The sequence below is a fragment of the Peromyscus eremicus genome, chromosome 17 (assembly GCF_949786415.1).
Source record: "Peromyscus eremicus chromosome 17, PerEre_H2_v1, whole genome shotgun sequence".
NCBI lineage: Eukaryota > Metazoa > Chordata > Mammalia > Rodentia > Cricetidae > Peromyscus > Peromyscus eremicus.
Window position 1 is genome coordinate 46,749,535 of NC_081433.1, and position 16,476 is coordinate 46,766,010.

General features: G+C 43.1%; 1 protein-coding gene across 1 annotated transcript in view; it reads right to left on the reverse strand.

Annotated features, from left to right (window-relative positions):
- Window positions 1-329: 329 nt before the first annotated feature.
- Window positions 330-16,476, reverse strand: part of Galntl6 (polypeptide N-acetylgalactosaminyltransferase like 6) — a 767,544-nt gene continuing 751,397 nt past the window's right edge. The window contains exon 13 of the mRNA XM_059244461.1: window positions 330-497. Coding sequence (XP_059100444.1) covers window positions 330-497 — 168 coding nt within the window. The remainder of the gene's footprint in view (window positions 498-16,476) is intronic.

Here is a 16,476-nt window from a genome sequence, read left to right on the forward strand (position 1 = left end):
CCATTCATAGCTACTCACTACTGCAGGATTTGACCTGAGAAATGCTAGGATCGATTAACTCAGCAGTCATGGTGAACAGTCCCTAAATAATCTTTACCCTTGGCCAGCAAGGGAACTGCTAGTCTCCAGTTCTCAGCAGCAGCTGGTGAGGTTCTCAGCCAAGTTCTTCAGATGTAGGAACTTCTCCCGGACAGCCTACGTCGACATGGCGTTTACACATCTTTCAACCAGGCTTCCTGGATCTAGGAAATGTTATTCCTGACTCCTGTGACCCAGACGCCCATGACAACACAGTTCACAGTCTGTAGGTAATCGCTCTTCTTTCCTTTCTAGGAGCTGGCATGGTGGCTATTTTTTTCTAAAACAGTCATGTTGATATGTTCAAAAATCCATTGCTGAGTCTCAGAGAGAGGGTCACATCTGGCCATGAAAATCTTCTTCTCTGCAGGATTACAGTCCATGCAGCTGTTGCTCACAGCGTGAAATAGTGTTCTGTCCTAGAGGGATCAGAAAGAAAAGATTGATATAGTAGGTGGCGAATGCTACAGCCCAAAGTTTATATATGTAAAATATTTGTTTGTGTTTGAGTATATACCCAGCGTCTAACTAAACCAGTTCTCAAGTCAAAGAATATGAGATTTCAAAGGATCCATAACTTACAAAACAACTTAAGCTGAGACATTAATTATTAATTAATTATTTAAAAAGAGCAATTCACTCGTTTCTAGTTTCGTAGTGAGCGTTTTGCTGCATGTTTAGCTGCTTACAAGTATAAAGGGCTTCTAACCAATTGAATAAAATATGGCATGTACACACACACACACACACTGTGTTGAGGACACAGGAAGTAATAAACACACCCAACTAGAAGAACGAAATTTCCCTGTTTACACTGGTTGCCTATTGAGAAAGACAAGAGAAATCCACGTTGAAATTGAAATGCCCGGTGCTCAGCTGCTGTCTCCGGAAGATGAATGAAGAGGTGGGGACGAGTGGTACAGGGGCAGTAGCTGAGAGTAAAAAGTCAGATTTGTTAGTGCTTGAGAATCAGTTTCTTCACGCCCTTCAACCCAGCATCAACGGAGGCTGCAGGAGTTCAGACAGCATGCTTCTGATGACTTCTTATAAACCGGAGGAGGTATCATTTGCTTACAAGACAGTTGTGATAAATAAATCGCCTAAGTACTTGAGACAGTTCACAGCTCAGTGAATAAAAGATGCTCACTTCCGGGAGCACAATGTTTAAGTACTGAGCAAACTCATTATCGGAACACACCCCTTTTTATTGCGGACCTGGGGAGAGAAGGTAAAGCTGAGAGAAAATGACCCCACTCCCATTCCCGCTTAGTATCAATCATTTGAGAAAAGGTCCCCAAATTACCACTTACATTTTAGCATCGAGTAATGTTTTATTATTTAGCTTAGGAAGTGTTTAGGGGTTCTGGTGGTTCTGGTTGATTTCCTTCAAGGGAGGAACAGTAAATGCACGGTGCTTTTAAGATTAAGAGTTTCTCAGCCACCCTTTGTAAACATTTATGGGTTCCTGGATATTAAGGTTCAATCAAACCAATATTTAATGTCCTTGAAGGATCCGGATATTTGCATAAAGGGAAAGGAGAAATAAGGAAGGAGAGAGGCAACATGTGGGCAATCTAGTCCACGTTTCTATTTTTACTGTAAACAAAGGACTGTGCCCAACACAAAGGTCTCTTCTTCTACTCTTTAAAGTCAAAGCTTGCTGTGGATTTCCTCAACTTGAATTCAGAAGTCTCCTGAGGTCTCCTTATTGTCCTTTCCAACCTCTTCACTAACTCCCCTGCAGTCTGACCTCAGGGGAAGGTTCTGGGGAACTCTCTCCCTCTGTAGGGGAGATGGTACTTGCCAGGAAGACCGAGACTGTTCTCAGCTCCTCACCACAGCCTTCAAGATCACCTGGGCTCCTGGCATCCAGGTTCCTCCGTGTCACAGTCACTGTGACTCCTTGCCCAGCAGTTTCCTTCCTTCTTTTCCTCTTTCCCCTGCAGCATTTCTCACCACGCTCCACCCTCCATTTCCAGCAGCTCAGCTACGTGGATCTAATAGATTTTATTAGGTTTTCAAACAACCTTTGTGGTTTTACTTTCTAGAGTGCTGGGAATCAAACTCGTTCAAATTGTGGGCATTCTGGGCAAGTGCTGTACCACTGAGTTATAGTTCAAATCCCTTCCCATAGCATTCTTTACGGTTTTTGCATTTCTTTGGTGTGGATGCGCCTGTGTGTGCATGCCACAGCGTATGTATGAAGATCAGAGGACAATGTGCAGGATTCAGTTTTCTCCATCCACCATGTGAGTTCCAGGGATGAAACTCAGGTCAGGTTTGGCGGTAAGCATCTTTACCCACGGAGCCTTCTATTGGGCCCTCCAAAGACCGTTCTTAAACTACAACATCCAGGAAAATTCTGTGTGACCCACTAAATTCTAACTTGCTCTGTTGCATGTACGTGCACCTCCTTCCAGTCTTTAACAGCATTTCTTCCTGCTTCCTTTACCAATAGCTCAGGCAGACCTCCAGACACCCCTAGATTCCCCTTAAAAACATGCGTTTCCATGAACCCTAAAATCAGCAAAGAAAGTGAGTATCCTCACCAGTGTCTGCGTGCCAGCGCAAACACAAAAGCAAACCAATTTTTCCTGATCATCCCTTTCTGAGCCATCAGGTGATCACAGTTTCCAAACGCCTTGTGGAAACACATGTTCTGACAGATACAGGTGTGTTCACAGGTACAGCCAGGCAGGCTATGCAGATTTAGCGCCAACTGGGACACTCCAGAATGTGTTTTCCACGCATGTACTTGGTGTCCTTATAAGAGAAGGAAACTGGGAGGGACTCTTTGTGTCTGTCGACATCAGGGAAGCCGATGTCCAACAAGACGGGCAAGTAGACACATCCCCAAAGTCTTTTCCTGTCATAAAACTGAATGAGCGCTTTGTTCCAAAGTTCGCCCGCGACAGAGACAAATGACAGGGTGTCAAGACTAGAAAGCCCTCCCCAATATCCAGGAGATCAACTGATTGTTCTCTGGCTACAGACTGAACTCTCTCCAGCCTTGTCTTTGGAGTGCTCAGCAAGGCCACAGAGATGAGGCTTCTGGGAACATTTTCAGCCTTCAACAGAGTGTACCTTTGTCACTTTTGACCTTGGGGGTGACATAATTGCTATCTATAGGCTTCTACTGGGCCAGGCTTTTGGGTTACTAAATGTCTTTATCGACGCGTGTGCTAGCTGAAATTAAGTCAGTGGAGTGAGTAATCGTCCTCTGAATATGTCTTTTCTTCCGTGACAGCTCTCCTCTCCCCTGCCCTTCATCCCATCGGTCATGGCTGCTAACAGAACAGCATCCTCACCCCTACCCCCCTGCTGCCCTTCATACACTTGTGAATATTTTGGAAAGTGTGATGTTCCATAAAAGTCTTCTGTAAGTGATGATCGATGGTCTGTCTTTGCTTTGCTCTTGGTCCAGTCCTGACAAAAGGTATGGCATAGCCCTGTCTGTTCGGGGTCACCTTTACTTCACCTTGTCTAAGCAAACTAGAAATCAGTGAGCAGGGAGTGTCTAAGGATTACTGAGGTGCACTTCATAATCAGTTCACGGTGTCGACCAGTCAGCGCATGCAGATGAGCATGGGTGGGACTTTTTCACTGAAAGCCACGCTGCTTCAAAGCTGGCCACAGACTTGACAGGCGTCTGTGTGATACCTGTGCGTTCCCACATCCCCACTGCCCTTTATAAGATCCCGTATTTACATAGCTTTAAAAGAATGAGTGGGCTGCTCCAAACATTCCAGCCTGGGCTTGGGGTCATGAAAGAACTGAGCAGCAAAGACCCAATATATGAGAGAGAGAGAGAGAGAGAGAGAGAGAGAGAGAGAGAGAGAGAGAGAGAGAGAGAGAGAATGGCTCACAGGAAGAAGATTCTCAGAACAAAACAGGGCGCAGCTGGAGAGAGGCAGCACAGTCCTGGGGAAAGGCCTGAGATTTGTGGCTGTACAGGGAGCTGGATGCATTCTAGTCATCCACTTGCTCGCTGTCGGCCGTTGGAGAAGGCACTAAATCCTGTGACCCTTAGCTCACGGACTTGTAAATATAGATAATGTACCCAAGTTTGTTATGGGAGGATAAAATGTAGAATGGCTGGCTCCATGTTGCACGTAGAAGTGACTATGTAATAGCTTCCTCTTCTCCTAATTTATTTTTAGTCAGAAAAGCATCCCCAGTTCTAAACATCCGAATGTGCTAACCATCTGGTCTGAGACCAGCTAGCTAATCAACACCAAATTATATTTTCTGAAATCCTGGCAAAACAGAGCCTGAAAAAAGTACCCTCTGACTCAAGTTATCCACACTGCACAACAGTGCCGCCCACTTTAATCAAAAGGATTTAGGAGACAAAGGCAACCTAGAGGGAGCAAGGCAACTTTGCTGAGTAACGACAATCAGAGCTTTGGCTGGTCTCTAGCTTGAGATATGACTATCCTTTCAGGTCCTGAGCTTTCCAGAAGACAGAACAGTCAGGTGGGGGGGCCTTTTGAGTCATTATTCAGGCAGGCCAATTGAGTTCAACAGATATTTATGAAGTGCCCTTTATACTGCGGTTTGTGTCAGGAAAAAGGCACACATAGGAAGAAAACCTAAGTTGTATCCTCTAACCCAGCAAATAAAGGAGAACAATAGGTACATAATAAGTGTTTGAAGTAGAAAAATAGCAGTGAAATGTCATGTAAATGAAGGTGCATAGGAAATAACACATTTATGCATTGGAGTTATTTAAGAAATTAATGGTCAGATCCCGTTTGACAAGGACTCCACTATCATGATGGGGAGCCCACAGAGTCAGCTGACCTAAGCTACAGGGAGCTCACTGACTCTGGATGACAGCTAGGGAGCCTGTGTGGGACGGACCTAGGCCCTACACATCTGGGTAAGAGTTGTGTAGCTTGGTCTTTTTGTGGGGCCCCTAGTAGTGGGATCGGGACCTGTCCCTGGCACATGAGCTGCCTTTTTGTGGTTTATATATCACAATTTCTTTCCATCTTTTGACAGGTACCTAGGCTGATTCTATCTATTGGCTATTGTGAACAGGGCCACACTAAACATGGTGGTCTATGTGGTGATATATTGTGTACCCTAATAAAGCTTGCCTGAGGATCAGAGGACAGAGCCAGCCACTGGATTAGACATAGAGGCCAGGCAGTGGTGGCACACACCTTTAATCCCAGTACTGGGAAGCACACATGCCTTTAATCCCAGGAAGTGATGGCAGGGTGGAGAAAGGTATACAAGGCATGAAGAAACAGGAACTAAGGCAGTTCAGCTGAGACCCTTTCGGGTGAGGACTTGGATGCTTTCAGTCTGAGGAAACAGGATGGGCTGAGTAGTTGACGAGGTGAGGTTGGCTATGGCTTGTTCTGCTTCTCTGATCTTCCAGCTTTCACCCCAATATCTGGCTCTGGGTTTTTTATTAAAAGACCAGCTAAGATTTGAACAACAGTACATGCTGACTTCATACCACTTGGGTATATAACCAGCTAGATACAGGTAGATAGTGTCGTGGTTATATTTTTGGTTTTATGAGGAACCTCCATACGTACTCCCACAGTAGATGGGCTAATTTGCATTCCTGATGACAGTATCATGTTGTTACCCTTTTCCTCACCAGCATTTACTTTCCTGATGAGAGCCAAGTCAACTGGGAGAAGAGAGAATCTCAATGTGGTTCTGATTTGCATTTCTCTAGTGGCTAAGGATCATCATTTATGAAAATTATTTCATAAATTTGTTGGGATTTGTACTTTGAGAAGAATCTCTTCAATTAATTTCCCTGTTTATTGATTTGATTATTATTTGCTTTTGGTGGCTTACTTTTTGGATCTTTTATATTTTCTAGATATTAATCTTTTATACACGAATAACTAGCAGATTTTTCTCTCATTCTATAGAATGTCTCTTCACTCTGACAATAGCTTTCTAATTGGATGCCATCCAATCTGTCAGTTTTTGCTATTATGTCCTGAGCTATAGGAATCCTAGTCAGAAAACCATTGCCCAAATCTAAATCATCAATTGTTTCTCTATACTTTCCTCTAACCATTTTGAAGTTTGAAGTCTTACATTGTGATCTTAAATTCTAAATGTAGGGGCATAGACAATAAACAATGAAGATAATAAGATAATAAATATGGTGTTATATAAACATAGGGGAAACAGGAGGACCTGAGTTGATAGTGATGGGGCCAGAAAAAAAGAGAATTAGTTATTCATGTGTCCAAGTGAAGCAGTTTTTAGATAGAGAGAAGGGCTAGTGTGGTTACTAAGCACGCTTTCATGGGTCAATAGTCTAAAGACACCAGAATGATGGAGGTAATGGTAGAGGGAATGGAGTGCTAGGTAGATCAAGTTATGATGACCAGAAAAGTCTTTGGTATCACCAGAATACAGGCAACAGAGTAAGGACTTTAGATGGTTATGTCTGAGAGGCAGGCTAAGGGCCATATCATGAAGACACTTGGGTGCAATTCTAAGACTTGATTCTCCATGTCGGCACTGGGGGATAGTCACTGGAGGATTTATGCTTAGGATACCACGGAGAAAGGCACTGGGTTACACCACGAGAAAAACCAATGAAGGCTATAGCAAGAATCCAAATTTGAGCTGATACAGAAGGAAGCTGGGAGTAACCAGGGCCATGATCTGAGGGTTACTTGAGAAGTTAAATGCCCAGAGTGTTATAATTAATGGGGTGTGGGGGCTGTGGTAGAGGGAGGAGGTGAGTGACTGAAGTAAAAACAGGACTGAACTGGGAAAATAAAAGATGAACCAGATTAGAAGTGGGAATGATAGTAGTTTCTGTTTTAGACATAGTAAGTTGGAGATGTTTATATGATATCCAGGCTTAGATACCCAATTAGCAGTTGGTTAGTCAAGATGTCAGGGAAGCTTATCTATATGAAATGGAGATAATTACATGAGTTCCTCTGATAAATTTACACATGATTGAAAACTTAAATGCTAGAACAGCATATGTTGGAAGCGGATACTTTTATAAGCAAGAACTCCTTCATAGTTGATGTCTCTGGTATCTAACATAGAGGAAAGAAGGCTTGACGGGATGAGGTTTTCATTCAGACTTGTCCATGGCAATAGTTTTTGACAGCCATTTGGTTTGTCAGTGATTCATTTCCTTTAAATCTGTAAAGTGAGTTCAGTAGAAAGGAGGAAGGGATAAGATATGCAATATTAAGGTCTGCTTTGCCGCCTTTCAAGATTGTAGAGAAGAACAAGGTTGATTCGCGACAATCCTTTGAGTTCTTGAAGGGAGAAAAACCAGTTCTGCGTTTCACTGTTGACTTCTGAGAAAATACAAATAATTTCCAAAGATATAAAAAAGTGACAAACAGTCACATTGTCTGCCCATTTCTACTTTTTCTTCAGCAGGCTGTATTTCTCACAGGGGAACATTGGTCTCATGCATTATTGTTTAATTCGGCCCATCAGAAATGATGCCTCTGGATGTTTTCAGTGTGTGTGTTGGGACACTGCTGTCTACAGCTCACTCTCAGCTGGTCCTCTACCTCTCCTACTATATTCACTGGGCTATGCATAGGGATGCACCAGGTGTATCCTCAGTTCCTCTGAGAGCAGGCAGAGAATTCCAAAGTGTTAAATCCCCCCTCTTCCATGATCATTCAATGTCTTCTCCCTTAACTAAATTCTTAGCCTGACCTTTATTGTCTTGTATAGTTTTGCCACTATGCAGGTCATCATTTCCTTCACGTGATGCATTTCAGGTGGCTTCTTTCTGTTCCTTGTAGAAAACCAAGATTCTGCCTATCTCATGGTCTTGGGATAAATTGATTCATATAAATGTAAATATATATATTTGGAGAAGCTTTCCCTACACCTCTGGCCTGTGTAGTGCTCAGTGCTTTATGCTGTCATCTTACGCCATGTCTTAGTTTGGGTTTCCATGGCTCTGATGAAACATCAAGACCGAAGCAGCTTGGGGAGGAAAGGGTTTATTCCGTGTATGCTTCCACATCACAGTTCATCATCAAAGGAAGTCAAGACAGGAACTCGGGCAGGGAAGGAACCTGGAGGCAGAGGCCGTGGAGGAATGCTGTTTCCTGGCTTGCTCCTCGTTGTTTGCTCAGCCTGTTTTCTTATAGAATCCACAGGTGGCACCACCCACAATGGGCTGGGGTCTCCCCCATCAATCACTAATTCAGAAAAGAAGGCTCGCTTATAGCCTGATCTGATGGAGGCAGTTTCTCAATTGAGACTCCCTCCTCCCTGATAACTCTAGCATGTGTCAAGTTGACATAAAACTATCCACTGCATGCTGGAACCTTATGTATGTATGGATGAATGTATGCACATACGTATTCATGTATTTTTATATGTATTCCCTCTGAACTCAAAGTTCCACATGTAGAATTTTTTTTTTTTAATCAAGCTTATTGCTTCTGTTCATATCTCTTATGTCCTCTCAATCAACCGCCCGGAGTCTCACGAACGTAACACCCCTGTTTACTGCCTCCCTACGTGTCATATGGTGCTAAGTGCTCCACCCAGATTTCCTCTTTTCTCCTCCCTTTAAACACTTCTTGAGAAACCAGAATGTGGAGAAACAGGCAGCTAGACTCAATGATCCCTTCAGCAAATTTGAATTAAGCCCTACGATGTGCCGCATGAATTTTTGGTACACACGAACCCTGCACAGACGGATCAGTCCTTTTGTGAAATTCACCTTCTAATGTTTACTCATGAATAGTTTAAATAGAACAGAAATGTTTGGTGTAGAAGCGCAACTACTTAGACGACGTGTTTCTCTACACCAATTTGGGGTGTTAAAACTAAGCCAGAAGATAGCTTGCTGAAAACATGGACGGTAATGGCTAACATTAATCGAACTCGTACGTGCCGTGCTCTAAATGCAATGAATTTTTACTTACCTATTGCAATAGCTATTGAAGGTGAATGCTTTTATTGTTTTCATTTCACAACAAGGAAATAGAGAAACAGAGCAAATCTTCCAAGACTCCAGTGCCAAGACACACAGTGGAGCTCATGACTCAAATGGCAGTGCACGGCCCCCTCCCCCCACCCCCAGGAGCCAGAGCCTATGTCCTCAATGTCTTGAGTGGCAAAGCGTTTCTCTTCTTGGCTGAGGCAACCAGAAGCCTGGCTCCATGTCCGTGTCTGCTCAGACCGGAAGAAGTGTCCTCATCAACAATCTCGTGAGTCTTTCAGAGCTCTAATCGCCAAGCTCTGTTTCCATGTGGCTATTTAGATCCTGGCGAGCACTCACCTCAGCATTCTATAAGAGCAGGAGGATAGTCTACGATAGAATCTTTCTAATTCAGACTGATGCAGAGTGGCAGTTAAGCACATTAGGGGGAAATGTTAAGCAATGGGGTTGTAGCTAAATTGAAACGGCACCCCTTAGAACACTGTGCCAGCCAACTGACTTCAGCTAGGTGAGACACATAGGCAAAACCAGAGCTCGATGGTGGCCCTATTTGAAAGGTTCTCCTTCTCGCTTTCAGAACAACCCTCAGCTGGTTCTCAAGGGTCCTTACAGGTGACCAGGATTGACTTTCAGCTTGGAGGAAAAAGCTTAAGTAGAACACTCCTAAAACCGATTTCGCCAAGAGATCACCAGTAGAGTAAATATGTGCTTTCCCAGTGACTAATCCTCTTTCCACCAGATTGATTGTTGAAAAACAAAGTCACACCTCTCTACATTGCCACTTCCTGCTGGCACAGGGTAGACTGGTGGATGTCACACGTCTCATGACAATATACCTTCATCGCTTAGTAGATGTATGGCCTTCTTGGGAATTAGCTTTGCTCTGTTCTGATAAGGTAGCTAAGCTGTCAGTTGGAAATGAAATCCTCTTAGGGTACAGGGACTCCGTCATTGGAGCCCAGTCACTCTATTCCACAGAAGTGGCCAGAGCAGACACTGTGCATCTGGTTTTCAAGAAAATGTTTTGAAAGTCTTTGTTTCCTGATGGTCCAGGGGAGGACACTGGCCTAGGAGAGATTATTAGTATTAGGTAAATTTGTATCCTGGTAAGGAAATTCCTTCAAATGGCGCTCATTGGTCGTCCAGTGCCACTTCTGATAGATAATAGAGGGCTCAGTTAGTGAATTTGTGCATCGGGAGGTAATTAACTCCGATGAAGGCATTCAATGTGTGTTGATTCAACTGTGCGTGGGAAAATAGTAAAGTAATTCAATTGCTATTAAGTTGGGTCAAAGAGTCAAAATCCAGATTGAGGTAAAACTTTGAATTTAAAAATTTTATTACTATTTTTGGGGTAGGATGGTAATTAACTCAAGGCCTTGTGCATTGTAAGACTCTGCTCTATTATTGAGCTACGTTTCCAACCCACGAGAGAGAACTCAGTAGAAACAAATGGCTAACTACACACATACAAAAGATGAATTATTACAGGTAGAAGATGAGAGAGGTGTCAGGGTAGCAAAGAGAAAGAGGTTATTAGTATTTTTAAATGCTAAGAGCTAATTAGTGTATGAATTAAGCAAGAAAACCAGTCAGCTCAGGCTTAAGTTAACAGCAACACTTGTTACAGCAAGAGATGATAGAGGCTTAAACAAGGGGGCCAGTCACTCCTCCGTGTTCTAGGATTAAAGCAGACTGGCAGTTTTATACGCCTTTCTGGGTTGTACGCTATCTTCTAGGACTCTCTAGAGCAGTGGTGGCCAACCTTCCTAATGCTGCGGCCCTTTACTACAATTCCTTCAATTGTAATGACCCCCAGCCATAACGTTATTTTTCATTGCCACTTCATAACTGTAACTTTGCTACTGTTATGAATGATAATGTAAATATCTGTGTTTTCTGATGGTCTGAGGTGACCCCTGTAAAAGGGTCATTCAACTCCCAAAGGGTTGCGACCCACAGGTTGAGAATCGCTGCTCTAGGAATGTCCAGGAGATTGAGTTAGATCCAAGCGAAGTCATGTGAAGGGTAGACTCTGGAAACTGGACCACTTCCTCAGAAGTAAAGACTAGTGAACAGGCAGACATTACCAAATAGTTTTCATGTGTCTGGAGCAAAATGGATTAAACTTAATCTCTAGAGTACCTCAGGCCAGCAAAGACCTTCCCAGCAAGAGGGAGTGTTGGGAATGAATGGGCTGACCTGGAAGAATTGAACTCTTCAACTATGACCACACATTTAGCATCTTGTAAATGCTTCAAAAATCAGAAGCCTAGTAGAACCTCATCCCTTCTTTGTTAACTTAATTGTGGACACTGTAGTCATTTTGGACCTTAAGTCCTGTCTCACTAGAATGCTTCAACCTAGCAGATGCCTCCCATCTGGCATCTTTGTGGACCAGCATGATTTTATGATATAGAGACCAAAGCCTAGCATGTAAGTGAAAATAAGTCATCAAATGTTGGCACATGCCAAGAATTTCACTCACTCACTCACTCACTCACTCACTCACTCACTCACTCACTCACTTTAAACTAATGGGTCAGTTGTATAGATATCAGTTTAACTTTCTTATCTCTACTCCCTGTTTAATGCAACTTAAAAGTATTTTTTAAATGGGAATTAAAGTTTAAGAACATCCTAGAGAGCAACTACAAAATCAGAGTTTCCTCTCACAAATGCCAGGCAAGAACTGAAGTACAGTCCAGTTGCCTTCGACAGCTTTCTCTATGGAGGCCTTGATGTTTCCCCCACCCCCAGACTTGAACTTAACTATTTATCTTAAGCATTTTATGATAACTACAAAGAACTGCTTTTTCATTTCATGTTCTAGTTTTTGTTGCCCAAGTAGAGATAATTGTTTTCATCCTGTTGAAACCGTGCTAAATGTTCTAATTCAATTTTAATGGTTTAGTTGCACAGTCTTTTGGATTTTCAAAATACTCAAACACATCATCTGTGAATAGTCCATTTATCCTCTTCCTCTCAAATCCTGATGCCTTTAAACTTCTTTATTCTTCTGATTACACTAAATATGAGATCCTGTGCAAGTTTGAATAGAGGTGATTACAGTCTACATCTTATTTTATACCCAGTCTCTCAGGGAAAGTTTTCTCTTTCTCCCCTTTCTCCCTCCCTCCCTCCTTCCTCTCCTCCTCCTTCTCCTGCTTCCATCCCCCTCCCTCTTTCATAAATCTCCCTCTTTAGTCCTGTCTGGCTAGCCTGGAACTTGCTATACAGAACAAGGCTAGCCTTAAATTTACAGCCATCCTGTTGCTTCTGCCTCCTGATAGGATTGCAGGCGTGTTCCACCACATCTGCACAGCTGGAGGGAAGTTTTGGTAGTGACAAGAGAGACGTGTTTGTGAGCTTTTAGATATACCTCTATATGGTAGATTAAGTTAGTTGATTTCTATAAGTTTGCTTTCTATTTGGCTATTTGGTGAGATAGTGGAAACTTTAGTATTACACACACACACACACACACACATGCATGAATGTGCATACACACATATTTATGAATATATTTTTTTGCAGTCACCTCTCAAATAAATGGCTTGTGCTCAGTTTCTTAATTTAGGTTATATATTTGAGGACACTTAAAATAAGATACAAGCTACAGGCCATCCAATAAAATGTTCATGTGAAAGGAGTAGGCTATGGGCGACAGCTTCCAATCTGGCGAGGGTGGCAGCGGTTCTTGTAACTCAACAGAGATCTGCTTCAGTGATGTGGCGTGCTAGGTTACACTTCGACACTGTGACCTATGTAAAGAGTGCATTTGTCACCCACACAGATGGGGATTTGGACCTACCATCAGAAATTCAGCTCCAAGCTTTACATGGTTATCGGTTAATTATTATCCCCGTTAGAGTAGTGATGTCATGAAAGTGGAGGAGAAATAGCCTTAAGCTTTTTTGTTGCTGTTCTGAGACAAGGTCTCACTTGGTAGCCCTGGCTCACAGAGTCAAGGCGAGGACGTGTTGTCCAGGCTAGGCTGGTCTTGCACTCGTGGAAATCCTCCAGCCTGTGTCTTCTGAGTCCTAGGATTAGAGTTGTGTGCTGGCCAGGCTGTAGTAAGTTGGACTAAGACTTAAGAGAGCCTGACCGTTATGTTGACCAGATGCTGAAGGGTTTGGATGAGAAGTGAGAGGTGAAATGTGTTTGTCTTCTACTCAGTGAGAAACCAAGTGGCGCATAAACCAGAGGAATGTAATGGCCAGATGTTTGCGAAACTCCCCCTGAACAAAGTTCACCGTGAGAAGGACAGGGAGATCCTTTAGGAAGCCATCATAGTGATGGAGGGGAAATATGGGAGCCAGGGCAGGAGCTGTAGAGGGGGCAAAGGGTGTGTGTGTGTGTGTGTGTGTGTGTGTGTGTGTGTGTGTGTAACAGAGACAGAGACAGGCAGAGAGACAGAGAGACAGAGAGAGGCAGAGAGACAGAGACACAGAGACAGAGACAGAGAGAGGCAGAGAGACAGAGACAGAGAGACAGAGAGAGGCAGAGAGACAGAGAGACAGAGAGAGGCAGAGAGACAGAGACAGGGACAGGGACAGAGACAGACAGACAGACACAGACAAGAGACTGAGACAGAGAGAGGGACAGAGACAGAGACAGAGAGAGACAGAGACAGAGAGACAGAGACAGAGATAGGCAGAAAGAGAGAGGCAGAGACAGGGACAGGGACAGATACAGACAGAGATGGAGACAGAGATAGAGAGACAGAGAGAGACAGAGACAGACAAGAGACAGAGACAGAGAGAGGGGTATTTGAAGACAATGGCTGGGCAAAGGGAGGAACAAGTAGTAGTGACTGAACAGATGTGTGGACCGAAGAGGAGAAAAGAGTTTCTTGTTGAATAATGGTTTAAATGTTTTCACTGGGGTGGCTGCTCTTGCAGCAGGGAGCCCCCTGGTGGCAAAAGAGAACCAAGGTAGGGAATTCCTCTCATGCAGGGCACTGGCGGGCTGTTCTGAGACACGCTGCGTACAACCATAGTTACAATATTATAACATAGGGATGCTCCTCTCCTTTCGTGTAGCAAAGAGACATATTTAAGAATAGCTGAGAGCTAATTGTTGATAATGGACCCGGAAGCGGGGTCTGACCACAACCTTGAACTGTTCAAAGAAGGTAGATACTAGCCAACTTCTTTCTCCAAGAAATCTCCACGTAGTTGGAAAAGATTAGCTGGAGTCTGTAGCACTAAATTCAACAGACACCGGGTACCTCTCCTGGGGGTTATTGATCTTGTTTCTTAAGAGCGCAGCCGAGAAGTGAATAGAGACTTTGAAGCTGGATTCATCTGAGTTTGAGTGCTGGCTTCACCACAGTTGTGCCAGCCTTAGTACCCTCCCCTGTACATTGCGCATAATAGCACCTCAGTGGTTATGGGGATTCAGGTGATGGGTGTGAATCAAGGCTTCCTCTTCCTTAACTGTTGGAGGTAGTCCTGAGGATTCCCTCAAACGCTCAGGCGATGATCCTTTAGGGTAATCCATAAATATGTAATTTAAAATATGGTAATACAAAGGGGGACACTCCAAAACAACCTCAGAAAAATTAGTGAACTGGTAGACCACCCCATTTTCCCGAGGCCAAGGACTGTAGCTGAGCAGGGATCCAGAGAGCTCTCCATCTGTGTGTTTTTTTCCTCAAGGTGTTGAGCAGCCCTTGAATTTTCCAAAACAGGTGTGCTACGTAGGTCTGAGTCATCGACCAAGATGAGATATTTCAGAAACTTTCCATTTTAAGCCTTGGGCATGTTCCTGATTGAGTATAAATACCTTGCTTGCTATATAAATATGCACAGTGTAACCTCTTGCTGAGCACTGCAACCGATCTGAGAAGCTAGCCAGAGCATAATCACATCTAGCGATTATCTTTCACCAATCCAATCCCTTTGGATACTGGAAAGGTTTGCAGTGTTGAAGCTCATACGAGTTAGCATTTGAAATTACTGTAGCCTGTTTTTTCTTCCTCTCCAGGAGCTCTGTGTGCACATGCATTAGTTGGTCTTATCCATCTGTAAGCTTTTGTAAGCTCCCTAATGAAAACAACTGCATTTTCAAGGCTTAATTGCATCTTATTGAGTGGTCTATCTCTCATTCTGTAAATGTCCAATGATGAGAAATGTTCTGTTGTTTTATTCATCTGGTGTTTTATTGACGTATACAGAAAATATCATCCTAAAGGTCAGAAAATAACTATTGGAGAAGAAAAAAAAAGCTTACCCTACTCCACTCTGCATAGACAATATTGTATTGAATAGCGAGAGTTTGACAAGACTAATCAATTACACACTTCATAAAGAAAACAGTTAGCAATTCCCTTCCTGTGTACCTGTGAAACCATCTTCTCATTAGCTCCTTAGATTTTAAATTGCTTTGTAATATGCAACAGCTGACATTTTGTGCTTTTTCCTGAGCTACAGCAAACGTCTGCTGGATCCTAGGGAGGTGTTGACATGTGGAATAAAGAGTACAATCAAGTCTGCTCTGAGTGAGGCTGGTTTGGGGTACCCACCTCAAGAGGTAGGAACTAGCGCTCTGGCTTTCATGAAGTGAAGAAACACATTCATAGCCACTGCCCACCCCACTATCCATCCCCTCAGCCTCTTCCCTTCAGGTTTCTGTAATTTGGAAGAACATTGGCTGGCCTTTGTCATAGGTAGCCACGCTCCTGGATAAAGCACTAGGGACATTTTTTTTTTTCTGATAGCCTGAATAAGTCTGGATTGTGCAGACTTCTGTAAACAGAAGGCATCGGCTCCCCGGCTGGGAAATACTTAAAAATAATACTTGAAAATACTTAAAAGTAATATAATTGCTTAATTAACTCAATAAACATGAGTCTATATTTGTTTTAAAATTATTTTTATCATTAAGTATATTTGTTTTAAACTATTTTTATCATTAAATATTATCTTGTAATTTAATATTTTTTAGGTTTCCCAAATACATTTGTGCTATGGGATGTTCTGTATGGCAAGTGTGTTGCTCTGATTGGTCAATAAATAAATCACTGATTGGCTAGTGGCCAGGCAGGAAGTATAAGGGACAAGGAGGAGAATAAAGCTGGGAAGTGGAAGGCTGAGTCAGAGACACTGCCAGCCACCACGATGACAAACAGCATGTGAAGAGGCCGGTAAGCCACGAGCCACGTGGCAAGGTACAGATTTATAGAAATGGATTAATTTAAGCTGTAAGAACAGTTAGCAAGAAGCCTGCCATGGCCATACAGTTTGTAAGCAATAGAAGCCTCTGTGTTTACTTGGTTGGGTCGGAGCGGCTGTGGGACTGGCAGGTGAGAGAGATTTGCCCTGACCGTGGGCCAGGCAGGAAAACTCTAGCTACACATTTGCCTTCGATATATCAGGGAAGACTTTTGGCCAAACGATCACAAATGGGTTACCTTTTGTCCAAGTGTTACAATTATATCTACGTGAATATATATATATATATAT